At 44.5% G+C, this 13,434-nt stretch overlaps 1 protein-coding gene across 1 annotated transcript in view; it reads right to left on the bottom strand.

The window, feature by feature from the left end:
- AFF2 (ALF transcription elongation factor 2) overlaps positions 1-13,434 on the bottom strand; it is a 487,389-nt gene that overhangs the window by 139,526 nt on the left and 334,429 nt on the right. Inside the window, 2 exon segments of the mRNA XM_027096865.1 lie at positions 9,626-9,677; positions 9,962-9,998. Of these exon segments, the coding sequence (XP_026952666.1) occupies positions 9,626-9,677; positions 9,962-9,998 (89 nt within the window).

Below are 13,434 nucleotides of genomic sequence, written 5' to 3'. Positions count from 1 at the left end.
ATCCCTCATCTTTTTCAGAGGTGAGATGCCCTCTGTTGCTTGGTTCCTATTGCCCTTGGCTTTAGGAGCATGAATATGACTTCCAGCTCTTTATGCCACTGGGCAAGTCAGTGACTGCCTGCTCTCTTGATCTGCAAGCCTGTCGTGTGCCTGCCCTGCATTTTCCCTCCTGCGCAGACCCTGGGCCCAGCAATCTGTGGTTTCAAAGTGGCTGCCGTTTGGACCATGGGTCACTGAGGTTTTCTGGGAAGGACCCCCAGAAGTATCTTCTCTGAGTGTCTTTACATCTTTTCTGTGTCTCTTGGCTTCCTGCCACCCTGAATATCACAGCTCTCTCTGAATACTATAAATTGAGCTGAGGTTGATTTAAATTTCATGCAGAAAACCACTTTGCTTCAAACCACAACCATTTTTTTATGTTTAAAAAATCCATCAAGATATAATCTTTTAGCACCGCCCCCCAACACACACACACACACACACACACACACACACACACACACACACACACACACTCTTTCTAGCAGACAGAAAGGCAGATTATTTTAATCAAGAGGCTGTCACTGAAATTGTAAGCAACGTTTCTTCAAAGTTCATGGCAGCGGTGAACTTTTAAATTTCTCAGTGAGTGTCAGGATCTAATTTTCAAGGTGTGGTTACCACAGTAGCAACCTGGAATTTTAATCCCGTTGTAAAGGTCAAGACAGGTCACTGGCTTCAGGTCCTCTTCAACCTCAGAATAAGAGAGACAGCTCCCCCCCCAAAAGCATGAAGATAAAGGGTGGACCTAACCCCCAAATTCCATTCTCTAAGACAGTGAGATTGTAAGACATATTTGATTTTTTTTCACTGTTCAAATTCTTCTGCAAATGCTCAAACTATCACTGAATCAAATAATGATCCCTTGTGGGTGGGTAGGTGGGTAGGAGAATGGACTCACTCTTCTCAACACGGTGGAACGTCCAGAAGCGTGCTGGGGACATCTAATCTAAGCAGGAGAGGAGTGGCCTCCTTAGTGGCTGGCTTTCAGTCCACTGATCTCGGCGTTGGGAGTTGATCCTTTGATTCAAACCACATCGACACAACACTTGTGAGAAGTCATGGCAGATACTATCAAAAAGAGCACTTAACTAGGAGTCAAGAAGTGGAACTGGGCCTTGCAACAGTGAGTTGTGTGAGCCTGGGGCCCGCGCTTAAGCCATCTGAGCACGACTTTCCTCACTGCTAACACGGGGAGAGAACAATGCGAATGATGGACGTCAAAGCCCATTCAGGAGCCCATCCGATGGCAGCGCATTTCACGACAGAGTCTGAGCAATAGCGCTTCTCCATGTTATATCTGTTGAAACAAAGGCTCAGAAAACGCCAGGTGACTGCATCAAGTCACACAGCAGGAAGTGAGGGAGCTGGGATTTGAGCCACCTGGCAGCTGAGGTTCCTCCCCTCTCCTGGCTCCCAGAATTGAGTCAAGCCTGAATGTAATGAAGACTATGCTCTGTGTGGAAATAGAAAATGTCATCGAACCAGAAGAGTATTATCTGTCTCTGTACTTAATTCATAATTGTTCAATTGAATTTTTATAGGGGTGCGGCAGATAAGGTATCAGAAAGAAAAGTTCAAGTTTTGTCATCCAAGAATCCTGGAGAAAGTCCGTCTCCTTCCATAACTGGCTGTGTAATCCTGAGCCGCTCATTGAAAGGCTCTGAGATGCGATTTCCTTCTCCATGAGGTCAGTTTCATCTGACAGAGGGGTTGTGAGGACGGCAGGTGAGCAGAGCAGTGGCGCAGCGCAGAGAACTCCAGGCAGGCCCGGTTCCTGCGTCATCAACGGCATTGGCTGTCCAGCCATGGGTGTTTGGGGTATTTGCCAGGTGCCCTCTCTGAGCCTTTGAGAGGACAATCCTGGGACTGGTGATGATGAGGACATCCCGCCTCAGAGATGCTATGAGGATGAAACAGCCAATGCTTGTGAAATGTTTGCCCCTGTGCCTGGCCCACAGACGGCCCCTGTAAGGGGTGACTGTAAGGACCCAGACACACAGTTCACATGCAGTTAGCTTGCTTCCCTTCTGTCTGTACTACGTGATGTATGAAAATGATTTTGGAGAAATATAGAATGACCCTCTCAATTTCTAGATATACTAGACAATTTCTAGATACTATAAGCACTAGGTACTTTTTTGGATTTTTCTCTTGAAAATCTAGAAATATCCCACATAGTGATAATATTGAGCTGCAGCAATGAGGTCACTCCTGAAATTAGGCAATGGTGGAGGCAGAACTGTAAGTTGGTTTCTCCGTAAATCATGACCTTCTAAGCCCTCTTCCCCCTCAACGCTCTCTCAGGCACCCTGGAAACTTTGCCAAGGACCAAGTAGTGTGTTACGGGTTGTACTTGGATGCCAAGATCTCACAGGGTAGCAAAGAAAAACAATTGTGTTCCTTTGGGTTTTAGAAGGCATACTCCAACCCCACCCTGCTCCATCCCAGTGCAGGCAGCATATTTGAAGATGTCAATCAAATAGCTTTGAGACCTTTTCCTTTTCTGGTCCTCGTATTACAGTGGACAGATGAAGCACAAAGAAAGGCATTTGTCAAATTTTTCAACTGACTTTACTACTGTAATCGTGCAAGCATCTGCCGTGTTCTACCAACGCTGCTCCCTACTCATCAGCAAAACGGAAGGGCTTTTAGCAGCTCTGAGAAGGTATCAAGAGCAGACCATTTAGACAGAACGTTCCCAATAACGTAACTGGGGCAAAGTATCTGGCTGTTTGTGAAATGCTTGATAGGATGGAAAACAGAATGAACAGCTCAGAAGCGTGGTGAACATTCCTTCTCATCTACTCCAGGCTCAGTTGGGTGGGGTGTTTTTTTGGGGGGGCGGTGTTTGTTTCTTTTTAATTCCTAGGAATGATCCATGAGGCTTTCCGCACTGCTGCTATATTTTCTTCATCTGGGCCTGGAAGACTTGTCAGGGCTCTGATTGATGAGTTCTGACCCTGCAGCCATCTAGGGGACATGGGGACAAGGCAGCACGTCCTGATGGAAGTGCAGAGTCCTCGCTTCCAGGCCCAGCTCCGCCACTCCCTAGCTGGGGGACTTTGGTAAATATCTCCCCCCCGCCTGCCCAAGCCTGGCTTCTTTGCACCTGGCTATCTAACAGGGCTGCTGCGGCCCTCACATGAGGCTAATACAGTGTGTGAAAGTGCTATAAGATTATCAATCGCTGGGCACATGAAAAGTAGCCCTGGTCATAGCATTTTAGAATCTAGTAAGTGAAAAAAGAGTGTGCATCTCATTAGATCAGATGCATTAGAGGGGGGTCTGATATTCTGGGAGACAGAGGATGTGCATGCATGTGTATGTGTGATCAAGACACTATGTTCAATCATACAGCTGGAATTATCTTTACTTTGGTCTCTTGCTTATGAACTTCAGCAACTTCCACCAGCATTATTTGCTTCAGTACCATTTACTGTTCAAAATCTCGAGGAGAACTTAGAAATAAGGCCACTGGTTGATAACGTTGGGAATAATTTTTAAAAATGATTCTGCCATGAGGATATATCAATAAAATAAAGCAACGTTCCAATAATATAAAGCAATTTCCACATTGGTAAGCATGAAAAGTAATGGACAAACCTGTCATAAAAACAGACCCAAATACCAGTTCTCTTCTTTTTACTTTAATATGGCTAAATGGAGATTTCTGGAGACAGATGTTGTTCCCATCACAGGCCACCGAAATCACCCTCAAGGGGACTTTGAGTGGTGGTAAAGTCCCTTACGGGCTTGCATCTTTGCATCTCACCAAAGGAAGCATCTTACAGGCATGGTGACACCATCTGGCTGCAGGCCCTGAGCTGAGGCTGGACCGGTGCCTGCCTCTAGAGTACGTATCAGCACCCATCAGCGTGTGCTGTGTATGAGAGGCCTGACTCAATGACAATGTCCAGATCCAATCCTTTCCCTGATCAAGGGACCGTTTTGGCCTCCCCTGGGGTCAGTCTACTTTGGTCTGCTACCAGGGCAAGATGACAACTGAATTCAAATTGGGAGGGCCCTCTCCAGACGGCCCATGGGGTGGCTTTAATGTGGGTTGACAGCCTGCGCTCTGGAGTCTGTCCGGTCGTGGCTTTGTTACTGTGGCCCTTTGGGTGACTCGCTCAGTATCTCTGAGTTTTGGTTTCTGCCGCCGTAGAATATAACAGGGCTGACTCCTTTGGGCCTGCAAAGAAAGAAAGCGCCTGGCACACCGCAGGCACTCCGCAGTTATGAGCTAGTTGAGGTATTGGCGTTACCCGTGCAAGTCTAATCCTCAGTAACCTGTGAGTTCCCTGAGGGTAGGATGCGCAGTGTTCCACCCTGAGGTACCACCCTGCCTCGCTCAGAGCCTTATACACAGTAGGGGCTCAACCCATTTTTGCTGAAAGGAACGAAATCGTGAATGAATGAATATAAAGATGGATGCAAATCGGGTAGAAAAGAGGAGATCCTTGACTTTTCCCTGAGAGAAAGAGAGAGAGATGTTTGTTTCTAATTACAGACGTGTCTCATAATCCAGCTGAAACATACAAATCTTGGGACCGTGAACAAAGACGCAAAAATCGAACCTGATCTTTCAAGATTTATGCTCCCTGAGCACAAATGCTATGTTTGCAGCTTTTGTAATGAAAGTGGAAATCCAAAGCTCCCGTCAAAGGAGGCCCAGTTTTCAGTCTTGGTGCCCGTCAAGCACCAGCAGCTTCAGTGCTTCTTGACACGAACATTCCAAATGCCAATACTGCTTGTTGTCACATTAGCCAATATACAGTCCTCAGAATAAAATCCTCTTGATATCTGATTACTCTTCTTAAGGACCTCATGCTGATTCATTTCAAACTGTGAATTACCTTTAATTCACAGCTTGAACAGGCTGCCAAATTTTGTTTTCTCTGCTCCCAGGTGGCTGTCCCTGATGCAGTGGAGAACTTCCAAAAATATATTAAGTCCTTAGGAAAAGTTGGCAAGCTCTACGACGCAGGGCAGGGCATACAAGACAGGTTAAAAGCAAGAGTTGGCATACGTCTCAGTTTGAAAGCCGGAACGGCTGCAACCAGTGACCAAGATTCCCAGTTTATTGGAAGAGTGTAGTTTGGCTTTTGTAAGCCTCAAACTGATTAGTAGTATTTCTAAGTTCCAAGTATCAAATCATGTATTCTGATTAAGAATTAATCTGATTACGAAAATAACAGTCATTTTTTCCCCCTGCCTCGTTACGCAGTTACTTTGCTACGGAAAGTGTGTAGCGGACCAGACATCTACTTAGGAAAGAGTATGTGAAATTGCTGGAGGTGGGAGTTCCTTCTCAAATCAGATTCTCAAAGCAAACGTTTTCAATGATGAAAATTTTGGTAGAAAGATGGTCAGGATTTTCATGAATGTGTTTTTCGTTTCTTGGGGTTTTCTGGTAAAAAAATTTGTTTCAAAATTCACCTAAGAAATGGTGTAACGCTTGTTACTGGTCATAGCAAACCAGAAAGCATTCTTATACTCTTTCTATTCCCTGTGGTAATGAAATCTTCATACCACATCAATACAAGTTCAGAGATAATGATCTTTCAGTTAAATCAAGCAATTTTGACCAGGTTTTGAATCATCTAAAACAGAGAGGTATAATTTCTTGTGGGACTGCTTCCCATCAACTTCAGTTCTTCAAGTCTATTTGAAGGTTGTGCCCCGACCCCATCAGATACCGTGAGAAGGGACAGCCCGGTGGGAAAAGAGAGGGCTTTGTGCATTCAAGCTTCCCCATGAAGAGCAGTGTAACTGACTCGGCCCTTCTGTGTACTCATAGCCAACACGTCCATTCGAGATAAACAGTCAACTTGTCCTCCCACTGGACTGTGTATACTTCATAAGGAGGGACAATATTCTAGCTTTGCTTTTCTCATCTGTAAAATGGGAATAATTTGGAGCCCCTCCAGGGTGGCTGCTAAGTATAACGGGGTGATGTATATAAGAGCACCTGGCATGGGACCTGGCACCTAGCCTTGCGCACGACCCAACAGCACAATGATTATTGCCACAGGTGTCCGCCATTCCTGTGAGAGTATAATGTCCTTTCCTCCTAACTAGTGCTACATTCAAGCATTTGCCCATGTGGCATGCCTACCTGTCACCCACAGGTAAACGGGCCACAACTAGACTGCCTTTGTCAGGCCTTTTGTCAACTCTCTGGGTCCATGGCTGTGATGTTTTCAGACCCGTACCTAATACCGGAAGTGGAGGAACTGGTATTATGGCAAGGAAAGAACAGCCTATGGCCACATCTGCCTTTATGTTGAGCTTTTATGGAAATTATCCCGGAATTTTCAACAGCACGCCCTAAAACACAGGAGCTACTTGATTAAAAGGGGGTCTGGATGATTTCCAGCCGGACAGAGTCTAAATGCAAACAGCCGAGGATGACAAAGGAACTGCCACTTTCTCAACTGTCCTCACAAAACTAGCTGAAGTCAAGAACTGACTCGACAGAAACCTTTGAGCTCGTGGTTGCTGTCTGGAAATGCTCCTCAGGAAGCATCTGACCTGTCCCTATTCAGGACGGCTCATAAAAGACCAACAGACTCATGTATTGTGGTAAAGCCACTGTATTGACAAGTAATTGACAAGATGTCATAACCAGCTAGATGAAGCCATCCGACCCGATGAGGAAAATCCAAGTTCTTTGGATTTAGTTTCTGTTTTCTCCTCCATTGTTCCTTAATGGCTTCATGAAGAAACTAGAAGGTAACCCAATGTCTGGGGTGTCCATTCAATCCCTGAATCTTCCAATTGAAATAAATGGGTGCTTTAGGGGCAGAACGAACGTGATATTACTGTACAAATACACAACTGCACAGCAGGAGAAATACAATCTGACCTTCGACAGCCCATGCCCCACTCTCTTTTTGGGGAGAGAGACCTTTTTTGAAGGAGGCTTGAAACTCCATTGGATTTAGAAGACCTGGGTGAGGCCTGTTCCGAGACTATAATACAACTCAGACTCATGCAGGCTGAGGGAAACAACACGTGCCAGGTCTTCTTTCCTCCAGAAATTATTAAGGGTTAAAGTCAAATGCACTTTGACCTTGAGTTTAATTACTAAAGAGTATAGCTGTTTACATTTGAATTGTGACAAGTGTTTGCATATATACCTGTATGCACATACAATCTGCTCATTACTTTGCTTCATTTCCCTCAAGCGACTCTAACTCTATACTCTGAAATAAAAATAAATTCCCCCATGATTTAAACTCACACCCTCTGAATCCTAGGTCAGTGCTTTCCCCCAGTACCATCACTGTCCTGGAGCAGAGGCTCGAGCCCAGATCTTGAAATTCCTACAGTCCCACGCTCTGGCCTCCTGGGCAGTCAGCTGGAGCAGGTAGGATGTCACCATTTAGATGGACACCCCATAAAAAGCACTGTGTGTCAATGGAGCATATGCTGAGCGAGATATGCTTTGCGACCTTCTGCAAAGGTCGGTGATCCTGCTGAGCCAGGAGCACAGAGCTGGCCGCTTCCCAGCTTGCACTCAGGGACTCCTGCACCAGTGTTTTTCAGACCTGGTGCCTGGGCGTGCAGTCCTTATAAACAATCCAGGCCCTAATGGAAGAGCTGCATTTTGTTATCCAGGGAAACGAGGCCAAGATGAGGCAAACAAGTAAAGTGGCCCAGCAATTAAGGGACTCTGATCTACAAGACTCCCGTGTCTCTCTACTGCAGTGAGGGTTAGGAGCTTGCCCAGGACATCCACAAGCGTTGGGAGGGTGTCTCTGCTGCAGCAGGGCTGACCTGGGGCTGCTTCCCACCAAGCTCCAGCCACCAGCAGTCTGTCTACACTCAGGATGCTCTTAGTTGCCTAGAGGATTGCCCTGCCACACGGAAAATCCTAGAAGCTGACTTAAAAAGCACACCGGAGTGAAATACGTGAGAATGACTGGAACGGCTAAGCTGATAATAATTTGGAAGCTAAAAGTAAAAATAATTATTATAACTCTGACCTGCCCTGTGTTAAACCTATACCCTACCCAAGAAGGGAATTTATTCCAGCCGAAGTCTGATGAACAATGCCTGGCCTTTAGGTCAGGCAGCTAAAAAGAGAGCAGTTCACTCATAAAACAGACTCAGTGTCTTCCGGTTTTATGGGTGCCTCCTATAGAGAACCTCAGCCCTACTGAATGCACTGTATACCCTGTGCTATGAAATGCAGAGCCTCTAGCTATAAACCACAATCGACAAGTTTATTTCCGTTAGTTACAAACTATTGAAATATTGCATTTTATGGTCTATGTACTCTTGTTTTAGGAATGGGATCATTTTACAATGGAAAAATATTTGTATGTGTTTTCATAGTTGGAAACCTGCACTGATTTCCTGAATGCTCAACTGTGTGTGTGTGTGTGTGTGTGTGTGTGTGTGTGTGAAGTTTACTGGCTTTGTAATAAGAGTGGGGTAAGTCAGGAGTGGAGGTAAGGAGCATAAGGTCTATTGTTTACTAGGATAACAGGGGGAGGGCAATTCCAAATGATTCCTGGAAAAGCTGAAATGAACAATATCAAAGATGATTTTGATTTCCACGTTTCCATATCATTTGGTCCTTAAATCAAGGTTATAGTTTTATTTTCCTCTTGTCTCTTTTTTTCCCCTCGATTCTTTAAATGGAGGATTCTCGGAATTAGAAGGCACAGATCGGGCCAGAAAACCAAATAAGAGGTCTGGTGATGGGGTCAGGGCTCTGGGGGCTTTGCCACTAAACAGAACCAAGAATGTGGAAATACCAAAAGGTGAGCAATTCACTTCAAGCGTGCCATTAGGCCACTTGAATGTCATGAGTTATTTCATTTTGAAAAATTTCAAGTATGTGACTATTACACAGAAAAGTCAGCTTCCATTTTCTATTATTAAGAATGAAAGAAGTTGTGAGAGAACTACTCCCTTGATACTCTCTTGGACAAATGGCTATTACAAAATCTACAACGGTTAATCTGAGGAAATTGGTTTCTCCATACCCCTCCTTCAGTGAACATTAATAAAAAAGGAAGAGAGTGAGGAGTGAATTACAGGGCCCTGGCTTCTGAACTTCAACCTAGCGTCACGTAATCACTTATTCCACCTCTTCCTGGCTGCCCTTATCTTTAAAATACAGTCACCAGATGACCTGCAAACAGCAAGGTCCCGGGCTGGCCGGCCAGAGCAATCCACCCCACCTCTCACGTCCGAGCATGGCTGCTCAGGCGGGTCCTTTCTCCATCCTGATCGGTGGTGGCTGAATATTACATATAACGATGTCTGCGGCTGAAGTTACACAACGTTCCAACAACTACTCCAGAATCACAGTTGTTTTGGTGTCCCAGGTATCGACCCAGCCTGTATCTTCTACACCATTAGAGAGCCTAGTGATGATTCGTTCATTTTGACTGTTACTCGCCTATCGTGGGAAATCTCATTCTCCCCTCTAACCACACCCCATGTTATCATGAGGCAAGGTTCCTGTTTTCAAGGAGCAGGAGAGACAACAAGCTTCGCTCGGCACTGAAGCACCTTTTCCTTGCGAAATGCCCCCGAAGAAGCGTGTTTCAGAAACCTGAGTACTTACGACTTGAACGGTACTCACTTTGTAGAAGCTCTGCTGGTCGGGTCGCTCCACTCTGAAAAGAAAACGCACAGACATTTACCATCCATGTTTCCTACTGTCAAATGATCATTCTGAATGAAATTGGTCTTGAACATGCAGCCCTTCCAGTTATACTCTTTCACAGAATCCTGCCATGAATAACAGATGGGAGAAAAAAGAAACCCATTGGATGCGTCACGATGTGACTTTTTATTATTGTTGTTATTCCATGTTTTCATGATGTTAGGTAGGAAGGAGAAGAAAGCGAGGGAGGAGAGGAGATGCTTGGATCAAGAAGGATTTTTTCAAAACACCTACTTTGTAAGGCGAATCCTGGGGTCAGATGCTGGGATTCCTATAAGGAAGAACACATACAATACAAACATTAGTTAAATGATACAAGAGAAGCCAAAGGTCTATTTGTTACCGCTGAAGATACAACTTGACTAATGTTGGCCAATAGGAAACCACTGTTAAGAATTCCATTAATTAGGCTACTGTCTGCAGCTCTATTTGAAGGATAAACGTTTGCCAGCCAAACCAGCTACAACACGGCCATAACTGCCGTTTTATCAGAATTACACACAAGACTGGTATCTATCTGGAAATGTGTGCGACATGGGAACAAATGACCCATATGTGTGAGATTCAAGTGTATAATTTGTCACTCAGCTAGGCAATGACACCTCTGTGGAAGTAAAGGGGACTCAGTTCAAACAAACAAGTGATTGTGATTTTTGTAGACGTGTAAATAACACTGTAATTAATAGATTTGCTCAGTTGTTCTATTTTATAGAAACAACTCCAATTTTCTACCTTGACGGTGACACATATGCAATAGACGTATCTTATTTTCGCAAGAGACATGTTCTTAAAACTTCATCACAAATTTGGTGAAGTACAGCAAGCAATTTGAACTATGCAAGTGGAACGAATTATCTAAAGGGATTTAAATTTTATTGGAAAGTCACCCTCAACACAATTCATTCAGTGTTTTGAGAAATCCGGATTTGCACACATCAGGCTCTCTGGGAGCGTGGACACCTGTGTGGATCCTGACACAACTTGTAGGCAGAAGCTCTGCCTTGACGTACAGGGCATGCGCAGCTCCTCGCAGATGGAGGAGAGAATTTCAAAGGCAAAGCAAGTGTTCCAAAACTGGAGACAATGAATTCAAGCAAATACAAGAATTCATTATATCAAGAACATATATATATATATATATATATATACACACACACACACACGCACAAACACGTATGTATAACTGAATCACTTTGCTATACACCTGAAACTAACACAACATTGTAAATCAACTACACTTCAACAAAAACATTTTAAAAAGATGCGTCACAATGTGACTTTAAGGCTAATCTTGCCACCCTATGGAATAAAAATAACATCACAGCATAATTTACCTTTAAGAGAAATAAGCAAGAACAGCGATGCTGTGTTTGAATCAAAAGTGAACTTTCCAATCGAGTTAGCATGATTCTGTTGCCCAAGAGACTTCTCTTCCGGCATGATTACTACTCCAGAAGACGACCATAAATCCCACAAGAGATGGAAAAGGCCTCTCAACTAAAGGGCTGTCACCAAGCCCACGTAGTTTGCTGCTCAAAGCCTTCTTCCCCTCGCTGCTAGACAACTGACTTTGGACATTAGACCCTAACAAGCTTGGCCATTTGATTCCCACCCGTTAGCAAATCATAGATGGTGAGAAAGGGGAAACACTTCTAGAGGCACAGCCACTAGGAAAATTGAGATGTGAAACCCGACAGCACAGGGGGCCAAAGAAAATGACACAGCAAAGTCAGAACTTAAAAATCACAAGAGTCTATGCCATTCAATATAGAGGCAAGCATTCCTAGCTATCTCAATAGCTCCCGGGGACACAATTACAGCATAGTATAATATTACAGCACTCTACAATAACTGATGCTCACAATAATGTCTAAGTGATCAAGAAAGGCTAAAGCATGTTCAGGATAATTTTTATAGGAAGTCAGGAAAATATTAATTACATTTCAAAATGATTCCTATTACGTGATTCCTACGGAAGGATAACCTTTGGTTATCCAAGAATTTCAATTACCCAGATCACCTCATTTCCTCGAGTGCCAAATAAATGAGGAGTTAACCATTTGCAGGTCCTTAATGACATACCAATATTTCTACTTGTTATTTTTTTTTAAAGAGATTTCATTACAATTGTATAGGGCAAGTTTGGGCTTGTATACCTGGGGTGCTGACCCTTTCCGCCATGCAAGCTCTGTCGTGAATGGAAGAAACGGATGCTTTCTGAGAGGGTGGTGTCACCTAGTCCTGGTGCAAGCACTGAGGAAAGGGCCAGCGCCCCAGGTACATGTGTTTGCTGGAGACACCCACGTTTTGGAAGATGGAATTTGAACTGGAGCATCTGCAAATCGGTGTGACAAAACATCACCAGAACACCTGGATCTGAAGACTGGTTCACTCGTTTATTAGCTGAGTGAGTCTGAGCATATTACTTGACTCTGCACCTTAGTTTCCTCCTCTGGAAATTAGGGATAGTCAAATTACCGACCCCTTGGAGTGGTAGTGAGGATTCAATTATTGACTATATATTAAGTGCTTAGAGCCTGGCGAGGCACATGGAAGCATTATATGCACTGTTAATATTATTGTTATTTAAAATGTACTTTTCTTTTAAGCCAACATTTTGGCAGGAATCAAGCGAAACAAAAGAGTGGGTGGGTGGCCCTCCTGGTTTCACCATTTTATCCCACTTGCTTCTACCTTTATCACGTGGCTCATGGTAGCACAGATAATTGGCAGAAAATGCAAATCAGGCCTGATTCCAAATTGTGCACTTACTACAAAAGCCCATTTCAACAACCAGGTCTACTGTAAACACTTGCAAATGTCAAAATTGCGACTTGCACGAATTATCTCCAAAATTGGAGAACTCAGCTAAAAACACTGCAATCGCTGTACAAGTGCTGGATTCAGTGCCCGAAAGAGATGAATTGATCCCCTGGCTGAGATGCCAGGGAGAAGGATACCAAGCCCAGGGATGTCTGACGGGGAGAGCGGGGCTCCAGGAAGGCATGACACAGCCCAGGGCAGGGACAGAGGGGGTGGCAGCTCATGGTTCCGACCCCTTTCAAAGGTGGGAGGGGACAATTAAACACAGTGTAGGCCAGTGTTACTCTCAAAACGATGACTCTGAAAACTAAAAGATGTGATTGGGTTTCTCTTACAAATAAAGTCCAAACTCCTAGGCTGGCGTTCAAGGCCTTTCCCATAGATGCACTTATTTGCTTGAGGTTTGTGTCTCTCTGCTCCCCATCACACAAACCAGGATGCAGTCACTCGAGACCGTAATAGTCTACATCCCATCATATCCCTTTGAGTGCCTTTGCCACCCTGTTCTGCATGGAGTGCTCTTCTTTGGGGCCCTTCTCCACCTGTCAAAGTTGTAAGCAGCCTCAAGATGCTGCCACCTCTGAGCACTTCGTCAATGCCCCCAGGGAGTGTTAGATCCTTCTTGGGCCTTTTATTCTCTATGAAGACATGTGCTACATTGTTCTGTCGTTTTGTGTTTTTCTTCATCCCTAATTTTAAGACTATCATATGTCCTCAGAAAGTAGTTTTTGAATAAATGGACGAATGGGTGGATGGATGGATGGATGGATGGATGGATGGGTGGATGGATGGGTGGATGGATGGATGGATGGGTGGATGAATAGATGGATGGGTGGATGAATGGGTGGATGGACGGGTGGATGGATGGATGGATAGGTGGATGG

The sequence above is a fragment of the Aethalodelphis obliquidens genome, unplaced genomic scaffold (assembly GCF_003676395.1).
Source record: "Aethalodelphis obliquidens isolate GAN/ISIS:26980383/991018 unplaced genomic scaffold, ASM367639v1 scaffold110, whole genome shotgun sequence".
NCBI classification, from domain to species: domain Eukaryota; kingdom Metazoa; phylum Chordata; class Mammalia; order Artiodactyla; family Delphinidae; genus Aethalodelphis; species Aethalodelphis obliquidens.
This window is presented reverse-complemented; position numbering and strand designations above follow the sequence as displayed.